This window comes from Oncorhynchus mykiss, chromosome 14 (genome assembly GCF_013265735.2).
Source record: "Oncorhynchus mykiss isolate Arlee chromosome 14, USDA_OmykA_1.1, whole genome shotgun sequence".
NCBI lineage: Eukaryota > Metazoa > Chordata > Actinopteri > Salmoniformes > Salmonidae > Oncorhynchus > Oncorhynchus mykiss.
In genome coordinates, this window is record NC_048578.1 from 6640574 (window position 1) to 6666609 (window position 26036).

Sequence of the window (26036 nt, forward strand, 5' to 3'; positions counted from 1 at the left end):
TGGTCGAGAAAGTCGGACGGGGGCTTGTTAGTGTATCAATGCATCTTTTGTGGACTTTGAGTTTTATCAGAAGTTGATAGTATGACTTCCAAGATAAAAGGAAGGCCATGTATACTCAGGTAACCCTTTGTTATACATTACAGCACGCGTTGAGTGCATGATGATGGTGTGTGTGCGCCTTAAAATAAATCCAGATAATATTTATTATGTTGCTTTTCAGGTTTCATACTGTCTTGTCTATCCTGCTGTTGTGTGTGTGTGTGTGTCTGTGTCTGTAGGCTACATCTGTACATCTGTCTGTACGTCAAATCAAAGTTAACTGGTCGCTTACACAGTTTAACAGATGATATAGCGGGTGCAGTGAAATGCGTATGTAGCTAGCTCCTTACAAAGCAGTAAAATGTCAACAACAAATACACAAATAACAAAAAAAATAAATACAAGAAATATCTGAATGAATCCAATAAACAACACGAATAGCACTGTAACAGTAATTCAAACGCAATATATACCAGTGGCGGCTGGTGGCACTTTAAATGGGGAGGAGGCTCATAGTAATGGCTGGAATGGAATTTCTGCAGATCCAGTTTCTGCTGTTTTGCCTGTGGCCATTGAACCTCCCTGACCTGTTCACCAGACGTGCTACCTTGTCGTGCTGCTGCTCCAGTTTCAACTGTCCTGCCTGCGGCTATGGAACCCTGACATGTTTACCGGATTTGCTGCATTGTCCCGGACTTGCTGTTTTCGACCCTTTCTCTCTCTACCTACCGCACCTGCTGTCTCGACCTCTGAATGCTCGGCTATGAAAAGACAACTGACATTTACTCCTGAGGTGCTGACCTGTTGCACCCTCTACAACCACGATTATTATTATTTGACCCTACTGGTCATCTATGAACGTTCGAACACCTGGTTTCCATCATAGGAGGTTGGTGGCACCTTAATTGGGGAGGACGAGCTCGTGGTAATGGCTGGAGCAGATTTTGTGGAATGGTATCAAATACATTTTAAAAAATTATCACATTTTGTCACATGCACCGAATACAACATGTGCAGACCTTACAGTGAAATGCTTACTTACAAGCCCATAACCAACAATGCTTTAAGAAGTTTGAAGGGAAAAAAATTGTTCAGTAAAAAATAAATAAAATAAATGGTTAGGGCCGTCCTCTGACATTGCCTGGTATAGAGGTCCTGGATGGCAGGAAGCTTGGACCCAGTGATGTACTGGGCCATGGTTTCCATGTGTTTGATACCTTTCCATTCACTCCATTCCAATCATTATTATGAGCCGTCCTCCCCTCACAAGATATACTAAGAAGGATATGTACAGCAGTACATATATTAGAGCGAGCTATGTCAAGAATCCAGTATATAAACAAATGTGCAGTGTGTGTATAAACAGTGTTAACTAAAATGCAATGTACAGTAGAATGAGCTATGTCGAGAACACAGCATTTAAATACACAATACAAAACCAATTGGCATCTGAGACACCTGTCTCTACTTCTAGGTTTGTCGGTTTTAGAATGGAGTTATCGTCTACAATGGATTGGTGTCGAAATGACAGAAACCCCTAAAACTCAACTAATAAGTAATTTATGTCTGCATAGGTCAGCAGTATCTGATATATTACTCTGATAAGGTTCCTTTGGAATCATGCTATACCACTTTATAACAGTTCAGGAAGACAAAGGTCGACTGATGCGTGCCAACCAAGTAAGTCATGTTTGAAAAATACTTATTTGGTGGAAATTGAATTGTGTTATGTGGTGCACACATTGTAATCATTTACTTGGGACAAATAAGTAATTACTTTAATGGCCATGGGCAGGAACAACCTACAGTGCCTTCAGAAAGTATTCACCCCTTGACTTTTTCCACATTTTGTTGTGTTACAGGCTGAATTTAAAATGGTTTAAATTGAGATTATTTTTGTCACTGACCTACACACAATACTTTATAATATCAAAGTGGAATTGTGTTTTTCTAAATGTTTACAAATAATTAAAAAATTAAAAGCTGAAATGTATTGAGTTAATAAGTATTCAAGCCCTTTGTTATGGCAAGCCTAAATAAGTTCAAGAGAAAAATATGTGCTTAACAAGTCACATAATATGTTTCATGGACTCACCTTGTGGGCAATAACAATGTTAATAATAACATGATTGGTTAATGACTACCTCATCTCTGACCTCACACATACAATTATCTGTAAGCTCCCTCTGTCGAGCAGTGAATTTCAAAAACAGATTCACCCACAAAGACCAAGGAGGGTATCCAGTGCCTCGCAATAAGGACACCTATTGGTAGATAAAGAATTCAAATTAAAATAGTAACCTGACATTGAATATCCCTATGAGCATGGTGCAGTTATTAATTACACTTTGGATGGTGTATCAATACACCAAGTCACTAGAAAGATACAGGCGTCATTCCTAACTCAGTTGCCGGAGAGGAAGGAAACCGCTCAGGGACTTCCCCATGAGGCAGATGGTGACTTTGTTGCCGGAGAGGAAGGAAACCGCCCAGGGACTTGCCCATGAGGCCGATGGTGACTTTAAAACAGTTACAGAGTTTAATGGCTGTGATAGGACAAAACTGAGGATGGATCAAAAACATTGTAGTTACTCCCCTATACTAACCAAATTGGCTGCGTGAAAAAAAGGATGCGTGTACAGAGTACAAATATTCCAAAAATTGCATCCTGTTTGCAACTAGGCACTAAAGTAATACTGCAAAAAAAATGTGGCAAAGCAATTTACTTTTTGTCCTGAATACAAACTGTTATGTTTGGGACAAATCCAATCCAATACATTATTGAGTACCACTCTACATATTTTCAAGCATAGGGGTGGTTGCATCGTGTTATGGGTATGCTTGTAATCATTAAGGACTGGAGTGTTTTTCAGGATAAAAAAGAAACGTAATGGAGCTAAGCACAGGCAAAATTCCAGAAAAAACCTGGTTGTCTGCTTTCCACCAGACACCACCAGACATTAATTCACCTTTCAGCAAGACCATAACCTAAAACACAATGCCAAATCTACACTGAGGTTGCTTACCAAGAAAACAGTGAAGGTTCCTGAGTGGCCGAGTTTCAGGTTTGACTTAAATCTGATTGACAATCTATGGCAAGACCTGAAAATGGTTGAATAGCAATGATCAACAACCAATTTCACAAGAGCTTGAAGAATAAAAAAAATGTAATGGGCAAATATTGTACAATCCAGAAAGAGACTTACCCAGAAAGACTCACAGCTGTAATCGCTGCCAAAAGTGATTCTAACATGTATTGACCCAGGGTTGTGAATACTTATCGAAATGAGATATTTCTGTATTTCATTATCAATCAATTTGACATTTCTAAAAACATGTTTTCACTTTGCCATTATGGGGTATTGTGTGGGGTATGGGGTCTTTTGAATTCATGCTATAACACAACAAAATGGAGTATGAATACTTTCTGAAGGCACTGTAAATCACTGTTCCACTACAGATACCATTCATGAAAGAAATGCTCAGATTGATCGAGATAACAGGACAAAACAACAACGTGGTGTGAGAATGACATTGGGAAGGGGTGCTCTGCTACACAGCAGGGGTTGTGTGAATGACTGCATCAGACAAACATATTTGAAGGTATGAGGTAGGCAGGGTGGGACGCTAACGCACAACCTCTTGCAAATCAAGCTTACACATGATGGACCATGAACCCCTGAACAATGGTCTTACAAACACTCGCGGTCAGAGTACATTCCCATCAGACTCTCATTCACTTGCGAGAGGTGTGTGCGTGTGTTAGAATGAGCGAGCCACCTCTCCATCCCCATAAAACCAAGACTGTCTTCAGCTGCCCTCACTGACCTGGTCACATTCCAGGTAGCAATATGATCTCTCTCTAGTTCTCCAGTTGCAGTCTGTGGTCTAGTCTAGTCTACACTACACTATATCTATTGCAGCTTAGCCGCTCTGTCACTGCTCATCCATATATTTTATTTTTTCTCATCCCATTCCTTTACTAGATTGTGTGTATTAGGTTTTGCTGTGGGAATTTGTTAGATATTACCTGTTAGATACTGCTGGACTGTCGGATCTGGAAGCATAAGCATTTCGCTACACTCGCAATAACATCTGCTAAGCATGTGTATGCGACCAATAAAATTTGATTTGATTTGATTAGTCTGCATGATTAGCATTTAATTGATCCCACCACGTGGTGGCGTCCTTTGAAATTATGAGAGGTTCAGCCAAAGATTTTTTTCTGGTTCGGCTTTCAGTGTCAGTGGCTACTTCCGTTTTTGGAAGACAGGCGGAACATCAACATTCACAGACAGAATCAGTAAATAACACTATTTTATCAAAATTGGTAAGGAGTTGAAATCAAACCACTGAATATACATGAAATAACAGATCAAATGTATTGATTGAAAGTGCCCCAGTAAAGTTTCTGCCCAGAAAGGCTATTTTATAGCGTGTGGCTATTTGAATTAGCTAGCGTACTAGCTGGCTAACATTAGCTAAACGTTACTGCAATCTAAGTTACAAAGTATTTGTGAATTAGCCAATTATCTAGCTAAACGGGTTAATTGAACATGGCCAAATAGCCGATATGGCTTTGGCATGAATTAAAACAAATGTCTGTTCTTTTGAAATGATATAGCTAGCTAATGACTAGCTAGCTAATGTACAGTTAATAACGGCGTTATGTAGCTATGTGGGGTTTCCGAAACGAATATTTGAAGGTAGACTCCGCGATATGACGTTGGTGCAAATAGTAAGCAGCATAGCGTGTAAATGTCCATAATAACTAAGAGCGTTGAAGCCAATGATGTGTATAAACTCATCGCCTACAAGCGTGATCGGGGATTTCTATTGGAGAAGCAGTTTTAGCCTATCTTCATAGCGGACTGCCTTTGCTACCACGCTCTTAACAACTTCAAGCGAACCCATGCGCAGATACCGTGCGTGACTATTAGAACGTCCTGCATCTCCTCGTTGCAATATCTGCGGTGCTGCTCGTGGCAACTTCATTTCGCTGATTCAAGCCAGGATGTTAATGTACTAATATATAATCTCTCCCTTTATCTACTGCAGTGGTGTGAGGATGTCGGGACAGAAGCGTATGTGTGACTCCAACATCCCCTCTTCATCCTCCAGTGCGCCCCCCGAGAAACGGAGGGAGCGAGAGGGAGGAGAGGATGGGGGTCCAGGGGTCAGCGCTACTGCAGGAGGGAGCACTGCTGTGGAAACAGTCATCAAACTCGGGGGGGTTTCCAACTCGGTGAGAGAGCTGAAAAGTGCCTAGCCTGTATTTCTCCTACTGTGTCTGTTTGTCAGTATGTCTGTCTTTACATCTGATAGTTGTTATGACTCATCAGCCGTGTCATTGATCGTGTTGTTTCCATAATTTGATTGGTCTCTTTCTCTTGTGCTCAGGAAGAACAGGATGTCAAAGCTCTCCAGGTGAAGAACAGGAAGTTGGGAGAATCCCTCGATCAGAGACAGGTATATATAGTCTCACTCACTCACTCACTCACTCTCTCACACATACAAACACAATCCCTCTTTTCATCCCATACATCTATAATACTCAACAAGCGGATCGATGCTTTGCAGGTGATTGAGGATGAGCTGAGAGAGAGAATCGAGAGACTGGAGACTCGTCAAGCTACTGATGACGCAAGCCTACTGATCCTGAACAGATACTGGAATCAGGTAACTAGTCAAATAATGAGCAATATGCAATTAAAACATTGCACATGGGTCAACATTTGCAAGTAAAACTATTATCTGTGATCTTAACACCATCTACTTCCCTCTCTCTCCCCTTTCTCTTAGTTTGATGACAATGTGTGCCTGATTGGAAGGCGCTACGATGAGTCAGGGAGCGAGTCTGTGGAAACCCCGGCTGGAGAGGGGCGGAGCCTCAAGCCTGACACCCCAGAACCCGACGGCGACTCCAACCAGGAGAGAGCCAAAGACCGAGGTACAGCGGGAGAGAGAAAGATATGTAGAGATGTAGAAAGGAGGGATGGAGATAGGAGAACACTAAGAGGAGAGGACATGAGTTTGGTCAGGCGCAAGAGACTGAGGAAGAGGGTACTCTGATGAGTTTGTGACAGGGTACCTAACACAAGAGGTAGAGCAGAAGAGTACAATGTACAGAGATTTATTAAATTAAGCCCTTTTGGTTCAGAGTAGAGAGCTGTTATCTGTTGTATGCCTATTACAGGGATGCAAACTCATTACTTTTCGGTGAATATCGCCGTGTTGATTTCAAAATAAGTAATCCACGTGAATCGTGTAGATCTGAAGAAAAACGTAAAACATTTTTGGTGGGGGGGGGGTATATTTCTCATGTTGAAAATGATTGACTGAGCACAGAATGCCACCCTACTTGTTCTACAATGAGAATACCAGAATGAGTGCTTCATCCAATATCACGTGTGACAGCTGATATCAGCCAGCCACTTCCCTAACCAGTCATTAGCATTAGCCCTACATTAGCCTACTCAGCTGCTTCTCTCAACCAATCATTAGCATTAGCCCTACATTAGCCTACTCAGCTGCTTCTCTCAACCAGTTTTAAAATGTAATTCAGCTGTGATGTCCATCTACGGTGTGCAGATAGTGATGAGGCTTCTGTTGTTACATTTGTTTAGTTATTGGAGAGTCTCGCAGCGCAAGCAAAGTGGATGCATTGTATCTTTTAACTTTGCCTGTAAGAACAAGAGCCAGTCTGACTAGGCTTCACTTTCATGCAGCCTCTGAGTGCTACTACCATAGAGGAGAAACAGAGCACAGTGACAGTCATGCTTGTGCCTTTACATTGCTGAAAACCGCATGTCTCTAGCCCAAACCACTCAAAGGTTATGCACCGTATTACCGGAGCTATATCTTCTCCCCTTTCTACCAGCATTGGCGTACATTTGATATAATTCCAGAAACCATGTAACTGTCCCCATTTTGTCACTGACCCAAAAAATTAAGGCCGGCACTGTTTATCTGAATTAGAAATCTCTTTCTCTGGTTTTCTTTCAATTCTGCTTGGTACATAACTTTTGTCTGAGAGTGGGAGAAAGAGAGAGAGAGAGAGTGTGTGTGTGTGTGTGTGTGTGTGTGTGTGTGTGAGAAACTGAGTGTGTGAGAAACTGAGTGTGTGAGAAACTGAGTGTGTGAGAAACTGAGTGTGTGAGAAACTGAGTGAGCGAGAAACTGAGTGAGCGAGGGATGTAGAGGGGGAGGAAGGGGAGAGAGAGTGTGTAGGCTATATGTGTAAAGTTGTCTGAAGAGTATGCTAAAGATGGTTTCATAGTGTGTTTTCCCCCTTACTACCACAAGGAAAATGCAGATCATTATGCATTTCTATTCCTTAATACATTCCTCCTGCTAAATCACAGGTAGGCCTTTGGATATGAGAAAATCTGCAATTTTTTGCAGTAGCCTTTTCTATTGAGCAGTAAGCAGTGTGAAGTTAAATTCAATGGTTTGTATTGGGTAGTGGTGTGAATATCAGGGACAGGTTTTTGTGCAGAACGTATTGAAAACGCTATATTGATACTTGACCTGGTATCACATCGTTAGTAAAATGTTGGTATCGTGACAACCCCACTCTGAAAATAAGCACATTTTCTTGCAATTGACTTGTGTTTGCGCCCTCGACAGTTTGCATCCCTGTTGTTAAAAGCACCTATTTGTCCCACTATTCACATAGATTCACATAGGCTCATCCTTTGAGTTCAGTAGCCTACCTCTCCTCTCTTTTGTTGAGCATGCGAGATCATGTATTTAATATGTATTTTAATATGTATCATGTATAGCTAATATGTATTTTCTCAATTAAATAGCCTGTAGGCTATATGCATGGGCGGCAAAGCACGGTGCAGTTGTCTTTCCTTGGACATTAACTTCCTAAATATGATAGGCTATTATACAGGACTACACAAGACTAACATTTTAGTGGCAGTAACTTTTTCAGTTGGTCGCACCAGCTCATAATTTGGTGGCACCGAGAAAGAAAGAAAAAAAATGTTTTAGCAGTGTCACACAATACAATAAAAATGAGTCATCTTATAAAGTAGTTTACAATCTTTTATTAAAGGGATACTTCTCATGCTAGCAGATGCCCATGGACTTCTAGTCATTGCGCTAACGCTAGTTAGCATTGGTATGCAGAACTACCTCTAACTTCCTCCATAGTGGACACAGACATAAAAATGGTATCCACAAGTTAGTTTGACTATGGGGAAGTAGATAAAGGGCCTCGTTGCCAAAATCCCGAAGTTTTCCTTTCAGAAGTGTAATAGACTGCTGAGATGGTATTCAATAATGAAGTTGTTACATCTAACATGTCCAAGCAGGAATGCATGATTCGAAATATTTTGATATGCAACCTAATCCAGTGATTGGGTTGACAATTAGGCTATTTTTATATTAACCGTACCAGTCAAAAGTTTGGACATACATACTCATTGAAGGGTTTTTCTTTATTGTTACTGAATTAAACATTGTAGAATAATAGCGAAGACATCAAAACTATGAGATAACATGTAGTATCAGATATCTTCATTGTAAAACAGTGTGCTTTGAACTCAATAACAATCCTTGCAAAATAAATATCATACCTGCATTTTGAAATGATATACAATCACAAGGGAGGAGAGAGAGTGTGAGAGGCTTGCTCATTACAGCAGCCGGCCCCAGCAAAACAGGTAGGCACAGCGGCAGGGCGGACACTTTTATTTCAGGAATCATGAGGATAATGCACTTTACTGATTTAACGTGTTCATGTTTTTATCTGCCCCAAAAAATAGGTTGTTTTGATTGAGGCGACCAGGTAGAATGTGCAGCTCGCAGCAGTACGGGAAAATCAAACATTTAACTCACACAGCCAAGTTAAAGGGACGCAAAATGTGACTAAATGGTCAGTCTGGAGCCCTGCTATAATTTAGGCTCTGACATTGACTAGGAATAAATATTAATAACACATTTATTTTACTCTGCCTGCAAATCGTCCCAACCCTGAAAGTTATCCCAAACATATCTCAAGTCAAGTGAAAGTGTCCGCTATGCTATTCTATTTTGCCTCAACTCTGCTCTTTCAAACTACGTCTAGCCTATTGGCTGATATAGCCCAATAATACCCATAGTCTAATATAATGGGCCACGTGAGAATCGCTGGTCTTTAAACCCGATTTCTTAGGCAATATTATTTACATTTTGGGTGGATCTTGCCTGAGCTGCGTCACTTACACCTAAAAACAACATTGTGGGACTGCGGTCAGGTTCAGGACCAGTTCTTGCAGAAGCAGGTGGGAGTTGGACAAGAAGTCAGCAGGAGACCTCTTGTTCAGAGTAGTATTAACTCCTGTCTTCACCTTGTGGTTGTCCTCCAGGCCACCAGGGGGAGACGACCACATCTTTCCTGGCGACGCTGGCCAGCAGCAGCAGTGAGGAGATGGAGGCAGAGCTGCAAGAGAGGGTGGAGTCCAGCCAGAAGCAGGCCAACCGCGTGGTGGAGATCTACGACAGCCTGAAGACCACCGTGGAGCAGCTAAAGAAGGACCAGGACTCTGGAGCAGGTGACAGGGGAGAGAGGAGCTGGGGGGAAAGGGAGGCATGGAGGGGGGAGAGGGTTGAAGACTGATGTGCGGTAGGGGTTAGAGGAGTGAGGGAATGAGATGTGAAGGAGTGTAAGCAGTGAGGATTGTGGGTAGGTGTGGAGGGTAGGGTTTTCGGGATGGTGAGAGCAACAAGGGTGTTGAGTGTCTTGTCGTTTTGGGCAGAATGTAGTATTCTCAGTGAGTGAGTTCCTTGAGGGAGTGAGTGAGTTCCTTGTTGTGTGGGTGAAGGAATTCCTTGAGTGAGTGAATGAGTTCCTTGAGGCAGTTCCTTGTTGTCAGGAGTAGTAGTAATGTCATGACATCGAGTCTTGCACTTCCAGAGGGTTCCATGTGGCAGGTCGCTGCCCAGCTCAACACCCTCCTGTCCAGTGAGAATGACCGGCTGCGTCAGCTGACTGAGGACCTTCAGCAGAAGCACAGTCACATGACTAGCGAGGTGATTTGATGTCTTGCATCCTGGCACGTCTGTTTTATTTATCTCCCGCTACACTATGTACATTACTAATGGATCACCACCGCGATCATATTAACAGTGATTCTGTGTCCCTGTCCATCTGTAGTCTCGTTCTCTGGGCAGGGCAGTGGCGAGGGCAGACACGCGGGTCAGTGAGCTGCAGGGCCTCATCGAGGAGCTCCAGTGGGACATGGAGAAGATCCGACGCAGAGAGAACCGCCTCAACACACACCTGGGAGAAATCCTGGAGAGGGTAAGACTGCGGCTGTATGTTTTTGTGAGTCCACGTCAGACTGAGTCTCTCTCTCTTTGCAGTAATGTGTGTTTGACATCTACGGTGGTCTACCATTTTGTAATGAAGTATTTCTGTGTCATTGTGTTCATATACCACAGAACTATATTTATGGGAATGTAAAAGTGTTTATTCCATGGCCACTGTGTAATTCCTCCCAGGTAAACAGTAAAGGCTACAAGGTGTGTGGGGAGGCCAGCAGTGTGTGTGGAACCATTACCATCAACAAGAGAAAGGTACAAAAATATCCTCTTTGTTCTGCTATTTGCACTTGTCAGAAACTGCACGGACCTGGAGTTATAACTCTTTCATTCTCCTTCCCTCTTCCTCTCCTTTCCCCTTTCTCTGCCCCCTCCCTCGTCACCCCTCTCTTCTCCTCTCTCCCTGTCAGTTTGAGGAGATGAATAGTGAGTTGGAGGAGAACAGGGAGCTGGCGGAGAACCGTCTGAGTGAGCTGCAGCGGCGGCAGCAGGACCTGCAGACGTTTAACCAGGAGAACAACAACATGAAGGTGAGCCTGCAGAGCCTGACCCTGGGCCTGGGCCGCCAGAATCCTATGGCTCTCTCCCCCAACCCAGCCATTGGATTAGCTGAGGTCCCACGTCCTTATTCAGCCATCCAAACCAGTCAAATGAAGGTAAATAGATAGATGGAGGTTTTTACTGCTTTCTCTGTTACTTTACTCACTACCAATCTGTGTCTCCTCTCTCTCACCTCTCTCCCTCTCTTTTATGTCTCTCACTTCTATCCCTCTCTTTGATCTGTCTCTTTCTCACCTCTCTCCCTCTCTTTGATCTGTCTCTCTCACTTCTCTCCCTCTCTTTGATCTCTCTCTCACTTCTATCCCTCTCTTTAATCTGTCTCTCTCACTTCTATCCCTCTCTTTGATCTGTCTCTTTCTCACCTCTCTCCCTCTCTTTGATCTGTCTCTCTCACTTCTCTCCCTCTCTTTGATCTGTCTCTCACTTCTATCCCTCTCTTTGATCTGTCTCTCTCACTTCTCTCCCTCTCTTTGATCTGTCTCTCTCACTTCTCTCACTCTTTTCAATCCCTCTCTCACTTCTATCCCTCTCTCATGCTGTCTGTATCTCTTCACCTCTCTCTCACTCCATTTCATTTTTCTCTTGTCTCCCTTTCTCTCTCCTTCTTTCTCTTTCTCTGCCTCTCTCTGTCAGGTGGAGTTGTTGAGTCGTGCTGAGGGGGTGGTCAGGGAGAGCTCAGAGTACCGCTGTCTCCAGTCCCAGTTCTCTGTCCTCTACAACGAGTCTGTGGGCCTCAAGTCTCAGCTGGACGAGACGCGCACACGCCTCAACACCACCAGGACGGCACGCCTCCGACAGCTAGAACACATGGAGGTGTGTTTGTGTGCTTGCATTAGTGCCTGTAAGCGCGCGTGTCTCGACTCGACTTTTAACGTCTTTTTAATCGAGAGGGATGTGTGTGAATTTAGCCTCTTTATTCAACAACGATGAGGCTGTGTGTGTAACCGCCTCTCGTCTGTGTTACAGAATGATGAGGTGTCTCTCCAGAGGAAGGTGCGTACTGAGGTGTTCCAGCTAGAGGACACTCTGGCCCAGGTCAGGAAGGAGTATGAGATGCTCCGGATCGAATTTGAACAGACCCTCGCTGCCAACGAACAAGCAGGTCAGCGTCTTCACCACAAATGAAAATACATTTGGCCTCACGCTCACCGGCCAGTGTTTAGGCACAGTTTTGAGATACTCCTCGAAAACGTAATCACTTTTTTATTTTGTCTCTCTCTCTATCCCTCTCTCAGGTCCTATCAACAGGGAGATGCGTCACCTGATCAGCACCCTGCAGACACACAACCAGCATATGAAGGGAGAGGTTGTGAAATACAAACTGACACTCAGAGAGGCACAGACTGACCTCAGCCAGGTAAGGGAAGGGGGAGAGAGCGAGAGAAAGAGGGCAAGAGGGAGATGGAGAGCGCGAGAGTGTAAGAGGCAGGGAGGGAGGGAGGGAAGAAGAGAGACTGTAAGGGAGTGAAGACCATAAAGATTCATCTGTGCGATTCCCTCCTCTCATAGGCTCGTACTACGAAGGGCAGTGCTATCCTTCAATCACAATCCAGTACGGAGCTGGACCTGAAGGAAGAGACCACCTCCCCCCTGATGCCCGCTGCCTCTGCTGATGTCACCATCAAGATGGAGTCTGACAATGGTTCAGCCACACCCACCAGCACTAGTACGTGTTATTAAGTGTTAATCATTCATTACCTCTTTATTAACTCCTTATTAACTGATATTCATCATCTCTCTCTCTCTCTGTAGGTACCTCAGTGAAGACGGAGCCTGGGACAGAAACAGAGGGAGAAATCAAAGAGGAGGAGAAAGAAAAAGAGGTGAAGAAAGAGAAGGAAAAGGAACGAGAGAGGGAGAGAGAGAGGCCAACCCGTGGAGGGGGTGGGACCGAGGAGAAGGAGAAGGCTGGGACCAGCAACCAATTGGAAGAGGTTGTTCCGGAGCGCACGTTTGTGATTGGAGGACCGAAGAGGAAGGAGGTGGAGCAACTGAAAATTGTCCGGGCGGAGCTAAAGTAAGTTTGATTGTGGTGACAGTCATGATTGGTGATTGATAATTGGGGTGATGATGATAATGAGGAGGACAGTAGTAGTGGCTGACGAAGGCTATGTCCCTGTAGGAAAGCCCAGGAGTCTCAGAGGGAGATGAAGCTACTGCTGGATATGTACCGCTCCGCGCCCAAAGAGCAGAGGGACAAAGTCCAGCTCATGGCCGCTGAGAAGAAGGCTAAGTCAGAGGTACACACTTGGCTGATGCTACTGACGCTACTTCGCCAGCAAGCATTGTGTGCTGTTTATGGGTTTAATTGATTGGTTAGTTGTATGATAGTGATGATGGTAATACTCTGTGTATTGGATGGTTAGTATTGAGTGGAAGTAATTGATTGATGGTATAACAGTGATGTAACCACTATGTGCTCTGCATATTGAGCTACTATTGAGTGATAATAACCCAGTGAGCACAAGATGTTGGAAAGCCATATTTCACTGTCTTTTCAACCAAAAAGACGTATTTTCAACATACACTGCTCGAAGAAATAAAGGGAACACTAAAATAACACATCCTAGATCTGAATGAATGAAATATTCAGATATTCAGATATTCCAAATATATATATATACCAAATATTATTTTTTCTTTACATAGTTTAATGTGCTGACAACAAAATCACACAAAAATTATCAATGGAAATCAAATTTATCAACCCATGGAGGTCTGGATTTAGAGTCACACACAAAATTAAAGTGGAAAACCACACTACAGGCTGATCCAACTTTGATGTAATTTCCTTAAAACAAGTCAAAATGAGGCTCAGTAGTGTGTGTGGCCTCCACGTGCCTGTATGACCTCCCTACAACGCCTGGGCATGCTCCGGATGAGGTGGCGGATGGTCTCCTGAGGGATCTCCTCCCAGACCTGGACTAAAGCATCCGCCAACTCCTGGACAGTCTGTTGTGCAACAGTCTGTTGGTGGATGGAGCGAGACATGATGTCCCAGATGTGCTCAATTGGATTCAGGTCTGGGGAACGGGCGGGCCAGTCCATAGCATCAATGCCTTCCTCTTGCAGGAACTGCTGACACACTCCAGCCACATGAGGTCTAGCATTGTCTTGCATTAGGAGGAACCCAGGGCCAACCGCACCAGCATATGGTCTCACAGGGGGTCTGAGGATCTCATCTTGGTACCTAATGGCAGTCAGGCTACCTCTGGCGAGCACATGGAGGGCTGTGCGGCCCCCCAAAGAAATGCCACCCCACACCATGACTGACCCATCGCCAAACTGGCCATGCTGGAGGATGTTGCAGGCAGCAGAACGTTCTCCACGGCGTCTCCAGACTCTGTCACGTGCTCAGTGTGAACCTGCTTTCATCTGTGAAGAGCACAGGGCGCCAGTGGCGAATTTGCCAATCTTGGTGTTCTCTGGCAAATGCCAAACGTCCTGCACGGTGTTGGGCTGTAAGCACAACCCCCACCTGTGGACGTCGGGCCCTCATGCCACCCTCATGGAGTCTGTTGCTGACCATTTGAGCAGACACGTGCACATTTGTGGCCTGTTGGAGGTCATTTTGCAGGGCTCTGGCAGTGCTCCTCCTGCTCCTCCTTGCACAAAGGCGGAGGTAGCGGTCCTGCACAGCAAACCTTCTTGCCACAGCTCGCATTGATGTTCCATCCTGGATGAGCTGCACTACCTGAGCTACTTGTGTGGGTTGTAGACTCCGTCTCATGCTACCACTAGAGTGAAAGCACCGCCAGCATTCAAAAGTGACCAAAACATCAGCCAGGAAGCATTGGAACTGAGAAGTGATCTGTGGTTTTCACCTGCAGAACCACTCCTTTATTGGGGGGGTCTTGCTAATTGCCTATAATTTCCACCTGTTGTCTATTCCATTTGCACAACAGCATGTGAAATGTATTGTCAATCAGTGTTGCTTCCTAAGTGGACAGTTTGATTTCACAGAAGTGTGATTGACTTGGAGTTACATTGTGTTGTTTAAGTGTTCCCTTTATTTTTTTGAGCAGTGTATTTTGCTCATAGGGAAGCGATTTATTGACGGCGATAACGGCTTTGTATTCACTGTCAGGCAGAGGAGCTGAAGCAGCGTCTAAGGGATCTGGAGGAGAGGGAGAGGAGGGAGGGGAAGAAGATGGCTGATGAGGAGGCACTCCGGAAGATCTGCTCTGTCGAGGAACAAATCAACATCCTCAACAAGAAGCTCTCCCTGGCCAAGCAGGTGTGTGTCTGGGTTGTATGTGTGTGCGGGTTGTGTGTATGTGTGTGTGCATGTCTTTGTGTGCATTTGAGCATCATACTTTTGACTAATTTCTCTCACCGTCATTTCACCCCCTCTTTGCTCCTCCCTCCTTCCATCGATTCATTCTTCAACCTACTTTTCTGTCAACCTACTTCACTCCCTCTTTACCACCCCTCCATCGCTCTTCTTCTCCACCCCTCCACTACCCTCTCCATACCTCCCTATATCCTTCCACCCCTCTGCTACCCTCCCCTCGCTCTTCCTACCCTCTCTCTCTCTCCTTCCCCTCTCCCTCCCCCCTGTCTCTCCCCCTTCTCCCCAGGAGGAGGATGCGTTGCTGAGTGAGATGGACGTGACGGGCCAGGCCTTTGAGGACATGCAGGAGCAGAACATCCGGCTGATGCAGCAGCTCAGGGAGAAGGACGACGCCAACTTCAAGCTGATGTCGGAACGCATCAAGTCCAACCAGATCCACAAGCTGCTCAAGGAAGAGAAGGAGGAGCTCGCCGACCAGCTGCTCACGCTCAAAACGCAGGTGAGAGCAGGTGATTGGAACAGTGCAGGAAAGGGATTTGAACGTCTAAATGGCAGGTGCACAGTTCAGGCTTACTTTTGTGTTAGGGAAAGACAGTAGCTTGACACTAGCAAACAATGGAGCCTATGTCTGGCCATCTCTCATTATTTCTCTATCGCTCTCTCTCTCCATCTCTCTGTCTTCCTCAGGTGGATGCCCAGCTGCAGGTGGTGAGGAAGCTGGAGGAGAAGGAGCGCCTCCTCCAGGGCACCATCGGTACTGCAGAGAGAGAGCTGGCTCTGAGGACACAAGCTCTGGACATGAACAAACGCAAGGTAGCAAAAACACACCTGTGGAAAATGACACGAGCACACACACACACCATGGACACACACACAACAAGTATAGATAAGTACTTAACACAAAGAACACAAACTTCCTTGGAAAAATGGCAACGTGCATTGTATCTGCTTTCTGCACCCCCCCCCTCCCCCTCCAGACCCAGGAGTCAACGGTGCTGTCGGAGGAGGTGCGTAGTCAGCTGGACCAGGTGCAGCAGAGACTGGGCACCGTCAGGGAGGAGGTCATTGAGAACAGCATCTCCAAAGAGAAGCAGTCCTTCAATGCACGCCGCGCACAGGTCAGGCCACAAACACATGCCACATTTTGGTAACTGTCCATGTGCATGTGTAACCACGCACACACACACACAGACAATTCAAATCCACTTGAACAAAATAACAATTCAGTTTATTTACTGATTGGAGCACCCTGCTGAACTATTTTCTTCTTTCCCCTGCTGTGTTTTAGGAGGACATCTCCAAACTGCGGAGGAAGATCGAGAAGGCCAAGAAACCCGCAGAGACCGTCCGCAACGGCGATGACATCCTCAATGAGGAAATCAACGATTACAAGGTAGTCTGGATGAACACGCTTTTTACACCAGGTGTAATACAGGTCTTTAAAAGTGCCACTATAAAGTTAAACTGGGCGTACACTACACGGTTTTAGCCTGATCTACATGTCCCGATCAGCTCTCAACGCTTTTTTCCAAATATGGAAGCAAATCGAAGCAAACCCGAAGTAAAACATAACACTACAGCCCGTAAAGTGAAACTCATACCCGATTTGCAGTTGATGCCTGCCACACTTTCTCGAAAATGTAAAAAAATATTTGGTATCTGCCATTATCGCCAAGTGTGAGGAGTGCTCAAAGCAGGCATGTCCCAAGGTCAGCCAAAGAGCTACTCAGAAGTATAAAGTTCCTCTTCACCTACCCCACAAGTTCATCACTCACACACACACATACAGTGCCTTCGGGAAAGTATTCAGACCCCTTGCCTTTTTCCACATTTTGTTACGTTACAGCCTTATTCTAAAATGGATTAAGTAAAACATTTTCCACAGCAATCTACACACAATACCCAATCTCTTCAGCACTCCACCAATCAGGCCTTTATGGTAGAGTGGCCAGATGGAAGCCACTCCTCAGTAAAAGGCACATGACAGCCCGCTTGGAGTTTGCCAAAAGGCACCTAAAAACAGACCTTTAGAAACAAGATTCTCTGGTCTGACCAAGATTGAACTCTTTGGCCTGGATGCCATGCATTACATCTGGAGGAAACCTGACACCATCCCTATGGTGAAGCATGGTGGTGGCAGCATCATGTTGTGGGGATGTTTTTCAGCAGCAGGGACTGGGAGACTAGTCAGGATCGAGGCAAAGATAAACTGAGCAATGTACAGAGAGATCCTTGATGAAAACTGGCTCCAGAGCGCTCAGGACCTCAGACTGGGGCGAAGGTTCACCTTCCAACGGGACACCGATCCTAAGCACACAGCCAAGACAGCTCAGAAGTGGCTTTGGGAAAAGTCTCTGAATGTCCTTGGGTGGCCCAGCCAGAGTCCGGACTTGAACCTGATTGAACATCTCTGGAGAGACCTCAAAATAGTTGTTCAGCGACGCTCCCCATCCAACCTCACCGAGCTTGAGAGGATCTGCAGAGAAGAATGGTATAAACTCCCCAAATACAGGTGTGCCAAGCTTGTAGAATCATACCCAAGAAGACTCGAGGCTGTAATCCCTGCCAAAGGCGCTTCAACGATGTACTGAGTGAAGGGTCTTAATATTTATGTAAATGTAATATTTTAGTGTTTTTAGCTAAATTTGCACACACAAAAAAAATCTGTTTTTCTTTGTAGTTATGCAGTATTGTGTGTAGATTGAGGGGGGGAAACTATTTAATCCATTTTAGAATAAGGCTGTAATGCAACAAAATGTGAGAAAAGTCAAGGATTCTGAATACTTTCCAAAGGCACTGTACACACAAATCAAAATCAAATCAAATTTATTTATATAGCCCTTCGTACATCAGCTGATATCTCAAAGTGCTGTACAGAAACCCAGCCTAAAACCCCAAACAGCAAGCAATGCAGGTGTAGAAGCACGGTGGCTAGGAAAAACTCCCTAGAAAGGCCAAAACCTAGGAAGAAACCTAGAGAGGAACCAGGCACACACACACACACACACACACACACACACACACACACACACACACACGAGTTAGCTGGTCTGCTGGGCTATGTTACAAGTTGCATTTAAGCCTGTTCTTTTCTCAAGCTCTTTTTGCAAAATCGACAATCCATATTGTCGTCTTCACGTTTTATGGGATGAATCGTCCATGCAGCATCTGCATGCCAACCATTAGATCCCAATCAGTTTCATGGGAATATGCATTTGTAATCTTAATCTTCTTGAATTATGTAGGCTAAGTAACCTAACTACTGTTTAATCGGATTTTAGAGCAGAGGGAGTTAAGAAGCTACACTTCCACTTCTATATATATTTTTTCAAATCAAAGCATATTAAGCCTAGTGGCTGTTGAGCTCTGGCCGCATGTGATGTTTTATTTTTTTACCATTTCATCACAGTCATACAAATTAAATGTCGTAAGTAGCCTAATTACGTGGTGTTTTTGGGTCTAACGTTAGAGCCTAGCATACTAATGAATCATTAAGAGATCTTGCGAGATATTGATTTGGTAAAAAATCGAACCTTTTTATAAATGAGCACCATTCTGAGAAGTGGAGGAGCGTCGCGCACTAGACCCTTGATAACAATGTACATAAAGGAACGCAGCATTTTCCTCCGTTGCCATGATGTTTTCCTTACTACACATGCGTAAACCTGTCCAGCAAATACAGCCAATTCTGTCCCAATTGTCCAACCGTACTGCCGCGGCGGCGCCTTTACAGATTACTAGTTAACTAGGATTTGGCTTGACTGAGTCGTTAAATGTGAGATGTTTTCTGATGTGTAGTGCCCGTAGACCCAGCAAAAAATAATGTGGTGTATTTTAGCCCTAACTCACCTGTTCTCTCTCGCTGCTCTCTTTCTTTCTGGCCTCCATTTCTCTCTTTCCCCCTCTCTTTCTCCCCCCCCCCCCCTCTCTTTCTCCCTCCCCCAGGCTCGTCTGACCTGCCCGTGCTGTAACTCCCGGGTAAAGGACGCCGTCCTGACCAAGTGTTTCCACGTCTTCTGCTTCGAGTGCGTCAAGACACGCTACGACACGCGCCAGAGGAAGTGCCCCAAGTGCAACGCCGCCTTTGGCGCCAACGACTTCCACCGCATCTACATCGAATAGAGAGGGGGGGGGGGGGGCCTAAATGCAGGGAGCGTAGGGGGTAGGATAGTAGTGCCTGGAGGTCAGCAGTGTCCACACAGGCTTTCTCTCCAGCCGAACAAAACTGTCTTTTATCACCCCCGCTACTAGCGTGTGAGATGGAATGAGACTGGACACGTGTGGAAATCTGTGAATATCGGCTGGACATGTAATAAATATGGACACCTTGCGCTCTGATTGGCTAGGTGGAATTTCCGCCATGTTGCTGGGGGGGGGTGGGGGGGGGGGCTGCTTAGGGTTGTTTCTGGACTGGTCCTACATTACATTGTCTTATAGAGATCATGATCATGGTTATATTTGCTGGCTGTGCTCTGCCTGGCTGGCTGGAAGGAAAGCCTTTAGGAGACACTGTGCCTGTGGTTCAGGGTTACAGTACATAGGGCATTGTGTGGGGGAAAAGTGAGGTTTGACTTGAAGCTTTTCCATAGTTGACTGTAGCTATTGGTGTTTATAAAAAAAATTAAAAATACTATCGCCCTCTCCCTTCTTTTTGGATGGACTAGATCATTACAGACCTTTCACTGAATTCTAGTCCTGAAGGGCTGCAGTGATGCACTGAATACCCTAATAACCTTTTTATAATAACTGATATTTTCAGCTTCTCTCTCCTCAGTACTCCTACGTCTCCTGCCCCATGGAACTATACACCAGATAACGTTCTGGGGGCCCCTCTGGCTCTAGTTTTAGACTGGTGTGGTGTCTGTCCGTCGGCATGTCTGCTTACACGCGTGTGTGTGTGTGAGGGAGAAAAACGGACTAACCATTTGCTTAGATGGTTAGAAAATCAACGGTGAGTCCCTTGATCAGCATGCACCCTTGTGTGACCAGTCAATGTTTTCCTTGCATTTGTATGCTTGTATTTTTTATTTGATTTGATTTGAAAGCTGCCTCTTCAGGGACACACTGACGGGCTACAAATACCATGAATTGATGCTAATGTGTAATGTTGCTGCTCCACAAGTTATTAAACTCCCGTCAAAACGAGATACTTGTCTTGCGATTAGTTCTTTATCAGTCTAGTTTGTACATTTTATGAGCTACATAGCCTATTCATTATCATCAAAATCATATTTCTGTTTTAACCTTTAACATGTGTTGAGACCACAAATCTCAAAACCTTTCTTATTATACAGTGCCTTCTGAAAGTAATCACACCCCTTAACCTTTTCCACATTTTGTTGTTACAAAGTGGGATTATAATTTATTTAATTGTCATTTTTGTTGGAACAATCTACACCAAATACTCTGAAATGTCAAAGTGGGAGAAAAATTCAAACTTTTATGAAAGATTTATGAAATATTAAACTAATGTATCTTGATTAGATAAGTATTCACCCCCTGAGACAATACGTTAGAAACACCTTTGGCAGCGATTACAGCTGTTTAAGTCTTGCCATGCATAGTCAAACTCAAAACAGTAACTAGGCCACTCGGGAACATTCAATGTTGTCTTGGTAAGCAACTCCAGTGTAGATTTGGCCTTGTTTTATGTTATTGTCCTGCTGAAAGGTGAATTAATGAGTGTCCCAGTGTCTGTTGGAAAGAAGCCTAAACCAGGTTTTCTTCTAGGATTTTGCTAGTGCTTAGTTGTATTTTGTTTATTTTCATCCACCCCAAAAAAACTCCTTAGTCCTTGCCAAAGACAAGCATACCCATAACATGATGAAGCCACCCCTATGCTTGAAAATAAGACATGGTACTCAGTGATGTGCTTTGTATTCAGGACAAAAAGTGCATTTCTTCGCTACATTTTTGTAGTGTTACTTAAGTGTGTTGTAAGAAACAGGATGCATGTTTTGGAACATTTTTATTCAAGTACAGGATTCCATCTAGGTTAGTATTGTGGAGTAGCTTATATGTTGTTGAACCATCCTCAGTTTTCTCATATCACAACCATTAAACTCAAACTGTTTTAAAATCATCATTGGCCTTATGGTAATCTCAGTTACCCAGAAGTAAAATTCTTGCAAAGTTGTCACTTCACTTGCCGTTTACATGTGAATCTGTCCACGAGAGATTAGTCTCATGGTGAAATCCCTGAGCAGTTTCCTTTCTCTCCGGCAACTGAGTTAGGAAGGACGCCTGTATCTTTGTAGACTGGTTGTATTGATACACCATCCAAAGCCTAATTAATAAACACCATACTTAAAGGGATATTCAGCGTATGCTTTTTTATTTGTACACATCTACCAATCAGTGCCATTTGAGGCATTGAAAAACCTCCCTGGTCTTTGTGGTTGAATCCGTGCTTGAAATTCACTGCAAGATTGAGGGACCTTACAGATAATTGTAAGAGATGGGGTTAAACATTAATGTTAACCACTTATTTGTATACAAAATAAGTCCATGCAACTTGTGATTTGTTAACCACATTTTTACTCCTGAACAGAGTATTAGGCTTGTCATAACGAGGTTGAATAAATTTGACTCAAGACAATTTAAGCTTATTTTTAATTAATTTGAAAAAAATTCGAAAAGCATTATTCCAATTTAACATTATGGGGTGACACTAAAATCAAAATGTAATCAATTTTAAATTCGGGCTGTAACAACAAAATGTGGGGGAAATCTAGGGTTGTGAATACTTTCTGAAGGCACCAAAACGCCCCCTCCCCCTTGTCTCCCAGACCGGTTTGAAGGAAGAGCTGTCGCATTGTACTAAACCAGAAGCCAGCATCGCTTGACGGAAAGGAGCGCCTATAGGGCAGCAGCATCTACGGCGTAGTATACCTATAAAAACAAGCTTTTATGCAAGACAATCCATAGTGGTGTTGAACTTGATGCAAACCCTGGAACAAAGGAATATATACCAACATCCGTGTGGAATACTGAAGCCCAACACGAAAAATTGAGGACCCGCGCATGGTCAAGACAACGTCATCGCGCCTGCAAAAACGTAGCTTTTCTTTTTTTTGCGCAAACCGAAAAAGAAACTTGTAAAGTAAATCAATAACCTTGACGTTAAAATATACTGTACCACCGCAGGGAAAGGATACATTTCTAGAAATTAACGTCATTCTATTCTTAACCCGTTCAATACCAAATATAGGCATTGTGTTAATATTAAATGTCCTTGAACGGTGCCCTGGTTTGTGGTAACATTGCCAAAGTTTATCATTTTTAAAAAATCAGCCGCTGAGCTGATATTAAGTGATTTAATAACGTGCATGTTTGATCATACAACCAACGAGTAGCCTACTAGACTATAGGGCCCAGCTAATTATGTTTTCTCAAGAAGTTTGCAATATTTTAATACCCCTGCAGAGCAAGCCAATAATAGGTCTAACTAGCTACAGCTCGGTCGCTTTGTTTGAATGACTGACTGACAACAGAAGCCATTTTTAAACCTGCTTTTTAATACGCCGTTTGAAACATTTGCACATACATCGATCTGGGCTCTATAGATCAAGGCGCTGATCCTCAAGAAACCGTTTTTTAAATATAATTGCCTCTTCTATTATCACTTGAATGAGCGTACATTTTGATTTCCCAACATGACTTCCTACAACCGTGCAGATTCATCCTCAATACCCGTTTTATTATCCACGCTTGTTTTGATGCTTGGCTTGGCAGCGCGATGCGTCGTGCAGGCCATGCCTTCGGAGGAAAGCCCTCAAGCGGCCCAGGCATCAGTCAGCCTCCGGTCCCTGGTCACGGGGACCTGCAAAGATGTCCACAAATACGTGGAGTCCGTGGTGGGAACCAATGTAATCGAATCGACTGTTGAGGTAAGGAGGATAGGAAAATATGCCATAAAATGTATGCTACCTAATAGTAGACTATTTGAGTAAATCTAACCAGCACTTAATCCCGGGGCGTATTTATTACGCCGTTTCTTTTCTTAACGGTACGAGACGGGGAGGGACCTACCAGAATTTGTGTAATTAAAAACCCTCGTTTGGACTAATGATTTCTCCCCTGTTTCCTGTGTTATTCTATTCATTAATCAATTAACTATCTTCTTTTAAGGGTGACATTTGCTACATTTAAAAGCATTGCTTAATTGTGGTTTTCTGTCAACTAAAATTCTTTCTCAAATCTTACTGTATTCCTTGCTTCCTCACCTCCTCCACTCACCTCCCCTCCCCATATCCTTTTCTTCTCTGACCTATATCTCCCTCTCTTCCCTTGCCCCACTACCCGATAATCTCTCCTCTAATCTCCCCTCTACTCTGCCCTAATTTCATGTATGCTTATATCCATGCACCCTCTCCCTTGCTGCCACTACTCTGTGCGCCCTACCCCAGAGTGTGCTGTTGTATCTAGAGTCAGTACTTGGTCAAGAGAACGTCTATACCATGGCCATGGTAAGAAACCACCAGGTTCCTCATCTAACTAACCTCTCCTCTGACAATAGGCCCAAAACAAAGCTCCTTGTAGCTCTGTTTGCAGGGCACATGTCAGTCACTTCATACAGCATGTGTGTTATACAGAATGACTGCATCACTCTTTCATTTGATGCCAATTGTGGGTATGGTTTGTGTAACTGTACATAGCCACATTAATGGCCATGTTTTAGATTTTCAGTTGGCCTTTTTAAATGTTCCATGCGGACACATTACAAGGTGACCGTGATGGCCAGTTGTCTCTGGCCTGCTCTGACACACTAAACAGTGCTGCTTGTGTAGGGTAGCAACAGGTGCAGCGGAGTTAGGCTGTCCTACTATGACTACCCTTGACCTCAGCTAAGCCGTCACTGTGTGTGTGTGTGGGGGGGGGGGGGGGGTTATCGGTCCAGCCGTCAGCTGTCTTTTTTATTTTTTTAAATAACAGGACAGCTTCGATCTCACACACCACACACACACATACACGTGTTACGTCATCAACAACACCCCTATGATGCCAGCTGGGAACGCCATTTGAGCATAGGGACTCAATAATTTCGCTCAGTACAAGTGGATTGCACTTGTATGGTGACCGACTGACCATTGGGTTTAACTAAACTAACTAACGGCATGATCAAAGACAACCTGTATTGTAGGAATCAAACATGCCTGCCACTCGTAGAAAAGATCTAGGTCAGTGTTGAGTGGGATGATTGAATCAGTGACCCACACCTGCAGACGCCACCTGTTTTATACTGATTGACAGCTGACCTTGTAGCAACAGCTGTGGTCGTTCTAATTGGTATTACTTGTCACTGTCAGTTGTGCTGCTCTATCACTCACTACAGGATAATGGTAAGAAATACATTTTACTGTACATAAAGTAAGCTATACACGCAGGGGAATAGTGGGCTGACTTCGTTGGCCACTTTAAAGTGAATGTATGGCCCTCTACTCTAGAATAGGACTAGAATATTTCTTTCACCGGAGTAAATGTTTTAATTCTCCCCTTACAGTACAAATATGTAAGCTGTACTGTAAGCCATGTCAAAATTCTTCTCACCCTCCCCTCCCCCCCTCTTAGTTCTTTGAGATGTTGATCCGGTTTCTGGCTGAAGGAGCTGCCAGCGGCCTGAATGTCATCGCGGTTTACGTCACAGAGATCCTCAGGGTCACAGGGGTTGATGGTGGGTGACCGCATGTGTGTGTAGGTTCATTCTTTCTACATCACATCTACTTTGGGTTTAGAGAGCTAAAATCATCATGTATTGCTCTCACTTGCACACATTAAATGCTCACTTTTAGTCCGTCAAACCTGTGTCTGAGAAGAACTTGCATTTCCTCTCTGTAATATGGGAACTGGGAAGTGTGGGTTTGAATTCTTCCTCTTGTGTCTGTGATTTGATCTCTCTAATAGGATCTAAACCGCACACAGGCTATTGGTTTTCAAAGAGATTGCTCTTTGAATTCACTCAAGTTCAAGAGTAAAGATAGACAAAATAATTGAATTACCCCCGGGCAATATTTAAACACGTGTCCTCTCTCTCCCTCCATCTCTCAGTCCAGCTGCCGTTCCCTCACTTCACACCAGAGGGCGTGGCCTCGGTAGGTCAATGGGCTCTGCTGGCTCTGATTGGCTACTGGGTGCTGTCCATTGTCCTGCGCCTATTGGTGGGCGTGGTGAGGAGGGTGTTCTGGATGCTGAAGGCGGGCACAGCGCTGTGGCTCTTCGGCCTGATCGTCAGCGACGTCAAGGCTGGTTCAGACACCACAGCTGTCCGGTTGGCAGGCCTGGTGCTCGGGTGTGCTCTTCTGGGGCTTGCCAGCTACGGATCAGAAAAGACAATCCACATGGAAGACCGCCTGAGCATCCTGGAGGGAAGGGTGAAGGCGGTGGAGAGGAGGAAGGGTGATGAGTGATGGGATGGGAGGATAGTTGGAAGGATGATGGTCTCTGTTTCTCAAGTGAAAATAAAGCAACCTCTGGGATTTTATGATTGGAAATGCATGTAAGAAAGTGGTTTCTCATTTCTTATCCCTTTAGGTGTGTTTGATACATATAATAACATCTGAAATCTATGATACATGGAGAATACAGTTTTTTGTTTTTTTTTTAAACTAAAAAACGGAACGGACAAGTATTCAAGTTGTTTAATACGTTTGTTTTACTCCAAGATATGTCACACAGTGGTTTTAAATGGTTTATATTCTCTCTTGCAAAGCTGTCAGTGTGCATTTACAGTATCTTGCCTAGATTGATTCTAAGTTACTCACAGAAGACGTTTAAACAGTGCAATACATGAAACCACAAAGCCAAGATACACAAGGAAAAAGTACATCTC

At 44.2% G+C, this 26036-nt stretch overlaps 2 protein-coding genes across 5 annotated transcripts; both read left to right on the forward strand.

Moving 5' to 3' along the window:
• The first annotated feature begins 4232 nt into the window (after window positions 1-4232).
• Window positions 4233-20353, forward strand: rnf20 (ring finger protein 20, E3 ubiquitin protein ligase). Of its 3 annotated transcripts, none has more exons than XM_036942752.1 (22): window positions 4233-4369; window positions 5098-5284; window positions 5440-5508; window positions 5620-5718; window positions 5842-5989; window positions 9399-9584; window positions 9947-10062; window positions 10187-10333; window positions 10534-10608; window positions 10764-11009; window positions 11548-11727; window positions 11881-12016; window positions 12150-12271; window positions 12424-12580; window positions 12667-12931; window positions 13037-13154; window positions 15002-15151; window positions 15495-15707; window positions 15896-16021; window positions 16186-16326; window positions 16497-16601; window positions 19154-20353. In XM_036942752.1, exons 2-22 carry the CDS (start codon window positions 5108-5110, stop codon window positions 19328-19330), a joined length of 3153 nt encoding a protein of 1050 aa, XP_036798647.1. In that variant the 5' UTR covers window positions 4233-4369; window positions 5098-5107; the 3' UTR covers window positions 19331-20353. The 3 variants fall into 3 exon arrangements, with proteins under 3 accessions (XP_036798647.1, XP_036798648.1, XP_036798649.1); XM_036942753.1 differs by having other exon boundaries at window positions 15498-15707; XM_036942754.1 differs by having other exon boundaries at window positions 10764-10883.
• Window positions 20354-21978: 1625 nt separating this feature from the next.
• Window positions 21979-25832, forward strand: LOC110488637. 2 transcript variants are annotated; one of them, XM_021560932.2, is made up of 4 exons: window positions 21979-23097; window positions 23617-23676; window positions 24779-24881; window positions 25256-25832. In XM_021560932.2, exons 1-4 carry the CDS (start codon window positions 22864-22866, stop codon window positions 25612-25614), a joined length of 756 nt encoding a protein of 251 aa, XP_021416607.2. In that variant the 5' UTR covers window positions 21979-22863; the 3' UTR covers window positions 25615-25832. The 2 variants fall into 2 exon arrangements, with proteins under 2 accessions (XP_021416607.2, XP_021416608.2); XM_021560933.2 differs by lacking the exon at window positions 23617-23676 and having other exon boundaries at window positions 21980-23097.
• The last annotated feature ends 204 nt before the right edge of the window (window positions 25833-26036 follow it).

Coding starts and splice junctions, on each gene's coding strand:
- rnf20 (XM_036942752.1), top strand. CDS start 5,108: ATGTCGGGACAGAAGCGTATGTGTGACTCCAACATCCCCTCTTCATCC. Junction 5,990..9,398: donor GGAGAGAGCCAAAGACCGAG/GTACAGCGGGAG, acceptor GTTGTCCTCCAG/GCCACCAGGGGGAGACGACC. Junction 16,022..16,185: donor TGGACATGAACAAACGCAAG/GTAGCAAAAACA, acceptor CTCCCCCTCCAG/ACCCAGGAGTCAACGGTGCT.
- LOC110488637 (XM_021560932.2), top strand. CDS start 22,864: ATGACTTCCTACAACCGTGCAGATTCATCCTCAATACCCGTTTTATTA. Junction 23,098..23,616: donor TAATCGAATCGACTGTTGAG/GTAAGGAGGATA, acceptor GCCCTACCCCAG/AGTGTGCTGTTGTATCTAGA. Junction 23,677..24,778: donor ACGTCTATACCATGGCCATG/GTAAGAAACCAC, acceptor CCCCCCTCTTAG/TTCTTTGAGATGTTGATCCG.